The sequence below is a fragment of the Meleagris gallopavo genome, chromosome 22, assembly GCF_000146605.3.
Source record: "Meleagris gallopavo isolate NT-WF06-2002-E0010 breed Aviagen turkey brand Nicholas breeding stock chromosome 22, Turkey_5.1, whole genome shotgun sequence".
Classification (NCBI taxonomy): Eukaryota; Metazoa; Chordata; class Aves; order Galliformes; family Phasianidae; genus Meleagris; species Meleagris gallopavo.
Genome location: NC_015032.2, coordinates 7497012 through 7505862, shown reverse-complemented (window position 1 = coordinate 7505862; position 8851 = coordinate 7497012). Strand labels below are relative to the sequence as shown.

Below are 8851 nucleotides of genomic sequence, written 5' to 3'. Positions count from 1 at the left end.
CCTCCGCCAAGCAGAGGTCGCGACCCCCTCTCTTCTTCAAAATGAGCTTTATTCGGATTTACAGCTTTACAGTGTAACATTCACGTCCGCAGACCTGTACAGACTTCTCTAAAAAGCCAAAGACGGTTGTTAATAGAGACGGGCATCGACAGTTATTAAATATTACAAAAATAAATGCATTTCACTCAGCACTTCCGCAGGGCCGGGCCTCATCGTACGGCCGGGCCTCACCGCCCCTCCCCCTCTCCCTCCCACCCCGCTCAGGTGCACGACACAAGCAGAGATGCCACAGGGCAGAGCCACGCTGAGCCCCTTGTGACCATTTTGGGGGAAAGCTGTGGAGATTCTGGGAGCGCTTCAGCCAATTTCCACTGCTTGGTTTCAATTCACTGAGAAACGATTTTTAGTTATTACACAGCTGCAAATGCAGCCATTTAGTTCTGTTTTGTTGTTGTTGTTTTAATCTGACCATTTCAGGGCATATTCCTGTCCTCTTCAATCAGGTACCAGCCATCCCACAAGCACCACTGAGGCAGCTGCCCCCCAGCCCTCAGGCACTGCCACACAAAGCGCCCAGTGCCCACACAGCGCATTCCCACAGAGCTCTCAGCAGCCACTCCATCCCTCCACAAAGGCATCGTTTTCACCTCACGGCCCCCCTTCTCCTCCCCGGCATTCAGAGCTCGAATTTAAATCACTTTTTGCACAACAAACATCGTGGTGACCATAAGCGACCTGGCCATCTCCAGCCCTGTCCTCACACAGCTGCCCCTACCTCCCTCACAAACCTCTCTCACCACCTAGAGGCCCAAAGGGAATTAAGCATTTATTATAATTTTCTTTCTAGATGGTTTCTCTACAGTATTAACATATACTAACACAGTTATCTTATATACAGTGCTTAATCAAGTTATAAAAGTGACATTCTTTTAAAAGGTGCAAAGTTAATGTTTTGACATGTAAACTACTGAGATCTGCATTTAAAATATTCTTTTTTCACTTTCGGAGAGATCACAATGTGCCATCGGGCATCCCGTGGCTCGCCAGGCAGAGACTTTTCAGCAGCAATGAGAAAATATTTTGTAAATGTTTTCAGTGAAGAATAATAAAATAATTAAAAGAACAGAGTTGGAAGCCATTCGAGATTTCCCTAAAAACATTACACTGAAGAGAGGGGAGAAAGGGCTAAAGATGTAACTAACTCTTATTTTAGAAAACTTGCCAATTTATTTTTAAATTACATGAAATTCCTAAACTGAAGTTTCAAATAAACATGGTATAATTCTGTTTTTGCATAATGAAAAGGGTGCTTAAATTAAAATCCTAATTCAAGAGAAGAGATGCTAACCTGTCCATTTCTTCTTAAAAACAGTATTTACCAATTACTCTGCATTTTTTCCATTCTATTCATATGCTTTTAAAGAGCACTTGACTCCAACCTTAAATGTATAATTTAGCTTAAGCAAGTTTTAATCTCCTGTGAGATGTTAAACTGGCTTAGCCTGTGAATCTTTTCAATCCTTCCAATAGGAATGGTTCCACAGCAGGCAGAAAATCTACAAGGAGCATTCCAGTGCCTGGAACAGTAATTCGAGTTGATTTTTACAAAAAGACTCAAAAGTATTTTTATGCTATCCCATACTGATCAGCAAGGTCTTTTTAAAAGTCAAGCATCTGAGCGTTTATTAGAAACAAAATATAAATTTGTTCTCTGAGCCATATTACCACATTCAGTTTGTGTGTAAAGAAAATCAGCAAAGTATGATTTCTGGCAACAGAATAACGTTGCCATGAGCACATTTCAGGTTAGGCCTTTTAACTGCCTTGAATTTTTACCATTTGTCTCAGTTTTCCAATGAAGACAACAGCTAAATCCCCCAAATTAAAGTTAGTCCAATCACGTGATGCATAACTTGATACAAAAATGTTTCTCCATGATTATGTTAACCTTTTGCTTTTTAATCCTATCACTGAGATAGAAGCACAGTCTGCTCTTCAGATGAAACCATGAATGTGTTTAGAGATCAGCTGGATCAATTGTTCCACAAATTTCTCAAGGTGCTGCAGGTTAGCACCAGTGATCTCTGAATCACTGTAAGCCTAAAGGCAATGCAGCCATTTTCCTTTTTTGCCTAGTTACTCCAAAGTTTTCATTAAAAAAAAAAAAAGCAACCTTAGGATTAGTTTTACTTACTAGACCTAATTTTTCAAGACTCCCTTTCCTCTCTCCTCACCAGAAGTGTATCACTTTGAAAATTAATATATCAGTCCAGTAATTGATCTGTAGTTCAATTATTTCCATTATATGGCTTCGACGTTTCAATATGGAACAAAAAAAATTCCACTTTTATGACATCACATGCTCACAGAAAACATGTAATAGGTAACTGCCACAGCTTGAAATTGATTCTGCTCCTTTACAACATACAAAACAGACGTGACTTAATAATGAAAAACATGCAAACAAAAACATCCCAGAAATATGAGATCTGTGTGGATATACATACCAAGTGCTTCCAAATAAAAGTTTAGTCTAGAAGCATATTTAGTGCCAAAGCTGCCAAAAGTAGTGCAGAAGATCTAAGCCTCCAAGTGGTAGCAAGCAATATATTTTACATTGTAACCACCTCTGCATTCCTGCAATTGCTCCTGAAGTTTCTCATACTTTAAGAGCAGCATCTGACTTCAGAAAAAGCACGTATCGTTTAATGCACCTTGCTCTTAACATATGTTTTATGTAATTTTATCACAGGTATATAGTTTAATGCTCACAGTGACCAGAAATTGTGAAGACTTTGTAACAGACGACTACAGTTCGAGAAGCTAAAGTTGTTTTTTGTTTCTCAATGTCTTTGAATTATTGAATCATATTGAGTGAGGGGCCGGGAACTCCAGTCCCCACATAGTGCTACATACTGTATGAAAGTTTCACATGCATCTCTTCATGGGAAATAGCCACAGTACTAGATTTTATCACGTTCGTACCTTATGAACTTTTCATCCCTGCTCCAAGTTCTGAAAACTTAGATTCCTCACTACTCTAAGATGGTATTATCCCTATTTTCTTAAAGTTACATAGTTTTCAAGGATGTTACGAGCTCTACCAGATACAGCATACCTTCCTGACAAAAAACTAGGGAAAAAAACGGAGATCCAAAGGTCCTTTTAAAAATTAGTGAAAATATGATGATTTCAGATGTAGCTTTATGAAAAGAATGCAACAGTGTTTAAATATTTGGCAATCCAACATTAGTGATCATTAAATCCTTGATTGTTGACTGATAGATGTTTTGTTAGGATTTACTTAGAAAAGCTGAATTTTGTTATTCACAAAACCAGACTAACTGGCTTACAATGAAATCTAGTAACTAGATGTCCAGATGAGATGAGCTATTGGTTCCATTATTTCAATATATGTCCGGACAGTCTGAGAAATTTCTATCAAAATAGCCACCTGAGTACAGCCAATCTGAAGTCCCAGTGTATGGGTTAGTGCCTTGATGAAACCACCTGGAGAAAAAAAGAAAAAATCAGTTAGGAGGGTGAACAAAAAACCCAGAACTTTGCTTCTTTCCCAAGAACATTGTTGAATGACACTGATATTTCTTAGTGGAGGGGGAGAGCCTCTGCCAGCATTCTGAGCATGAAAAACAAGGCATTAAGCTTCCTGCAGAGTGGTGACTGTCTTACCATTCATTCTTTTTTGCATGAAGTCAGGAAGGAGTATGAAATGGATTTTCAAACTGCTGTCTTATTCCAAATAAAAATAGCACTGATACTTTTGATCATATATTGATAGCACAATTATTTTTCACTTTATAAGACTTTCTAAAAGCAGTTTCTGAAGTAACCATCCAAGAAGTCCTAGAAGTTTGAAAGTAAAAGGCCTTAAAGGGCCACAACATGCTACTCAACTGCCAAAAGTTAGACAGGAATTGGTTATGGGAGGAGATGGGACTTAATGTTTTATTCACTCTACAAAAAAGGTGAGTTCTGAGAGCTTAAAATCAAAAGAACAGCATTACCAGTTATTTATGACAGGTTTCAGCATTTATTATAATTTTCTAGCACAAAATTATCAGCAATTTGGTTTTCCAGCTACGTTATTTAAGAGTTGACCAGCAAATTACTACAAAATAATACAAATTGTGCTGTCATGCAGGAAGTCAAACACACGTTGTCTTCACTAAAAGCATTTCAGGCAGTAAAACAGCAGCATTCAAAGCATGACATAAATGCCCAGTTTCCTGCTCCTTACCGTGTCTGCCACTCCACTTCGTCTTTCGCGCGCTCCTTGCGAGCAGCTCTTTGTTTCTCCTCTAGTCTCTCTTTTTCTTTACTAGCCACATCTAGCAAACATTTCAATGAGAACAGTTATTTAGCAAAATGGAAATAAAAATGCAGAAAGCAGGGAAAAGACTGCAAAGAAATAAAACATAGTTCATCTGAATGAGAGAAAGTGTTTGCTGGACACAATCTACTCAACAATGACAACTACAGGTGACAGAACTAAAATTGTCATATCAGAAATGTTGTGACTACAAATAGAGTACATGGTAAAATTACAGAGTATTATCCAACCAGACAGTGGGAAAGAATTTAGATTGACTGTAACAGTGTGTTTTTTCCCCCCCACTATCTGATAAACACCAGAGCAAGAGAAAATGTCTGCCAGCGTCCCCCAACAAACACGCAATGTCCTCCAACACAGGATAGCAGTCTTGAGATCCACCTGGGACACACTTGCTCTCCCAAGCTATTTAAGGAGAAAACAGGCATTATACTGTACAAAAGCGTGATCATGATGAAATGATGTTAACGTTGCTTTGAGAATAAGAAACTGACGATATCATTCCGATAGCAAACAACCCCGATTCAGTTATCCCTCTCAGATTTTACTGATGTGAAAACATTTTCTTCAAACACATACCCATGTTTCCATTTTCCATGTTTCTGATATCTGGACGTAGCCGACAGTCAGTGGGAGCTAATATTGCTTCCATGCCCTTCTCTAGCTCATTGAGACTCACAGCAAAACTGGTGAAATTGTACATCTTAAAGGCAAATTGTAGACAATACACGTTATTTTGGCAAAGCAGCAGTAGGTTTCCTATACTGAATGGATACAACAAAGTTTCTAAGAGAAATTACTGAGTCAAACCCTCTTCCACTGGCCACCTTGAAAGCAAGACAGGTTCGTTCCAAACTGACTTTTTTTTTTTTTAAAGGGGAGGGAGGAGCAGTATGGTAATAACAGCCTTTGCTTCAGAAAATAGAAATTTATTTCCTCTATATCTCATATTAAATACCATGATTTTTCTTCATAAAGAAAAAAGTAAACACATCTAAAACTAAGAAAACAAGTCATTTGTCCCAGGAAAGTATGCATGTTTTCATTCATTAATTTCAGAGAACATTAGCTTAGGTTAATATCCAAATGCCCAGTTACTGCATTTTTGGAAGCCTGCCTTCCAACAGCAGGGTTAGCAGTAGGGAACACACATCCATATTTCAGCCACTTCTTGCACAGAAAGAAAGATCTCACAGATCACACAATGAAGCAGCTGCAGTCAGATCACACATTCTACTAACTCTGCTGCTTTCAGCACAGGAATGAAGCGGACAGCTTGCTTCAGTTTAATTTTGCTGTTGAAGCAAGAACTGCCAGAACCTGCCAAGAAGCACACTAAGGACAGACACTTTCAATAGGGCTTCCCTTGAACATCACTCATGTTCCCTGGGATGAGTCACTTGTGACAGGAACATACACACTGACTGAAACAGTTACCTGTGATGAGTTGGGTGGCCTACAATTTATTCTCCAAAGCAATTTACTGCCTGGTATAAACTGCACGGTGTCTTGAACTTCTGGCATATCGTCAGCCTCATCGTTTTCCGATTTTATAACATCCTCACTCTGAAACAAAGATAACACCATTACTTCCTCAGGTTCAAATGAGTCAAGACTATAGTTTAAACTAGTTTCTGTAATGGCAGAAGAAAGATAAATAGCACCTGCTCGTCTTTTGGATACTGATTGCTTTGTCACTTGCAAAAGTACCTTATTTATTTAATTAATGAAGAACGAATTAGGGTATGAGTTCATCAATTTTATTTCAACTAAAACATGCCACCTTTTCACATTAAGAGTCAAGTTCCACATCAGTTTATATACATTAATGCACGTGCTGTCTAAGTTGCAATAGGAATTCAACAACTACTCTTACAAGAAACTAATATTTCCCATTCCCAGAGAAGGCTCTGGTCAGCATTCCCATTCTCAATGCTATGGTATGTGTTAGCAGTGGCAATCTTATAGAGCTGGACTATATACTTTCTGAATTCTACTTGAAGGTGGATGAAGATTTTTATTTCATCACCTCACTATTTTTATTCCACCGTTCATAGACCTCAATCACTTTTGTTCTGGCTATTTATTTTAGGAAGAAAATACAATCTGGTTCTGCAAGCAGTTAGAGGAAAGAAAGAGGCTGCACACAGCACAAACACAGCAGAAAACAACACCTTCCTCATACTACTGAAAGGCAAGCAGAGCACATACATATCAAGCATTATCTCTCCACAGGATCAGGCCAAACAACACCAGCTATAGTGTTGAATTCACTTGATCTGCACAAAGCACAGATCCCTTGACAGCTTCCCTTGACTACTTGAAGACCTGCCTTCTGCATGCCTGGTCCCTATCATCAGCCTGAACCACAGGAGAATCTGTCTCAGAACACAGCTGCATCGTGTAAGTTCAGAGGCTTTCAACATGAGAAATCACCTGAAAGCACAACCATCAGAATGGAAGAGGCAATATCATTCTACTGTTAGGATGTCACAGTTCTCCTCTCCTATTTTCCTTCTGCCTCTTCTGATGTGTCTCGTTTGTTCTCTTCAAAACAGTTCCTCCTCTAAATATAAATTCCACAGGAAGGAAGGAAGGAGTTGACTTTCTTAGGGTGAACAAAATCTTATTATTTAAAAATAAGTCAAAATACAAGCCTGCACCATGACAGAATCCAGAGGCAAAAAAACAAGGCCTATTGTTGCTCTGGATTCCCATCATATGAGTATTTAAAAGAAAGACTGAGTTTCCCAAGCAGAAGCAAATCACTCTCAACTTTAGCTCATTATTTTCATTTCATACAAGCAACCAGAGCCCACAAGACTTCTGTCGATACTGGAAAACACAACAGTCCTCTGCATCGCACAACATTTTGCATTTTCCATATAACCCTGAGGCTTTGGCAGTAACTTATCTGATCCAGACACATGATGAAAAAATCCACAAATTTCCAGACCCTTCTGCTTTAAAGGCTGTCTGCACCAGAAATTCAAAAAGGTTTCATCACCCAAAAAGGCATAAATGACTTAAACATGGTACTTAGGGAATTTTCTTTTTAAATGCCTACACTCAGATATTTTCCCATCTAGAAGCAGCAGTATAGCCACTTTCTTTGTTGAAGAAAAGGCTTGGGAGCTGATATATGATGACAACTCTGACAAGTCTCTAGCAATCACAATTCCTGTAAGTTCCCAAGTACCAGCAGCTCTCATTAAAGCCAACATAATTTCAAAGTGCAACGCTTTCTCACGAAGCTGCATCCCTCAGATCCCTACCAAAAGATGAACAATTATAACCCTCTATGTACCACCAACCCGATCATTTCTGAAAAGAAGATGATTTCCTCTCATTTTACATATTTTGGTATTTTTACTCCCTATAGGATCCTTAATCTTACCGGCTTCAATTTCTTTTGCTCACCACCTCTCTTCTCGTTCTTTTTGTAAGTCTCATACGTAGTGGGATCAGTGCACCACAAGCATTCTGTCCACTTGCCATAGATGACGCACAGCTTCTTTCTGCTGCAGAGAGAGCAGAGGAGAGTTAGCTTTTGCTTCCCACAAGGCCTTCTCAGCCAAGTCGTACAGATCCTGGTCTGCATTAAGTACAGAGCTTCCTACCCTGCTGCTTTTTGTTTCTTTGCAGATTTCTTAGAATCCAGATACTAGATTAATGTAAAGAAAATGATTGACCTTCGACTAGTCTTTCTGGTATTCAGTCCTGCAGAACACATTCTCATGACTTAGTTACGTACCTTTTGCTATTACTGAAATGAGTGTGGGCGCAGCGAAGCCACCAGCTTACAGAAAGACCCCAAGAGTCACATAACAGCCTTGGGCTTGATTAAATACTTTCAATAACTTTGTTGTCATTATTTTAAGCTGAAGACTGAAACTGAGTTTCAACTACTCTGTGCTTTCCCTGGACACCTTCATTCCAAGTGGCCAGACTGGAGAGTTTCCTAATACTACTGGAAATCCTCATCCCAACTAAGGAATCTAATGCTGACACTGGGAATGCAAATGGTTATAAACTGCATTGTAACAACTTTGCACTCCCATCAGTCATAGTCACCTCATCAGCACTAAAGCAGTATCACAGTGCACAGAAACAGAGAGGCCAACAGACGTAGCACTTACTTTTTGTCCTGGATGTATCCCTCCACTCTGTGAAGCTCTTTTCCAAACAGCCCACACGGTTTAAAATTAAGGACACATTTATCTCCAGTACTGCAGAGAAAATTTCAAGTACACACTTCAGGAAGCGAGCCCCTAAACACATCAGTAAGAGCATTTCCCTCTACCCCCCTTATCTGCACTTTATTTTAGCTTTTTTTCATGTAAGTAATGAGAGGTAATTACTGATATCGTAATTTTTCTTTAACTATGGTTTATTATTTGAGTGAGTTATCACAGTGAGTTATATGGCCAAGTTTCTATATTAAGCACAAAGAGACCATCGTGGGTTGCACGTGTGAATTTAAGAGACAATTGTAGATTT

General features: G+C 39.1%; 1 protein-coding gene across 1 annotated transcript in view; it reads right to left on the bottom strand.

Annotated features, from left to right (window-relative positions):
- Window positions 1-30: 30 nt before the first annotated feature.
- Window positions 31-8851, bottom strand: part of OSBPL2 (oxysterol binding protein like 2) — a 28980-nt gene continuing 20159 nt past the window's right edge. The window contains exons 9-14 of the mRNA XM_003212010.4: window positions 8491-8580; window positions 7749-7872; window positions 5789-5917; window positions 4931-5054; window positions 4259-4349; window positions 31-3510 (exon numbers count right to left, since the gene is read on the bottom strand). Of these exons, the coding sequence (XP_003212058.1) occupies window positions 3408-3510; window positions 4259-4349; window positions 4931-5054; window positions 5789-5917; window positions 7749-7872; window positions 8491-8580 (661 nt within the window). The 3' untranslated portion in view covers window positions 31-3407. The remainder of the gene's footprint in view (window positions 3511-4258; window positions 4350-4930; window positions 5055-5788; window positions 5918-7748; window positions 7873-8490; window positions 8581-8851) is intronic.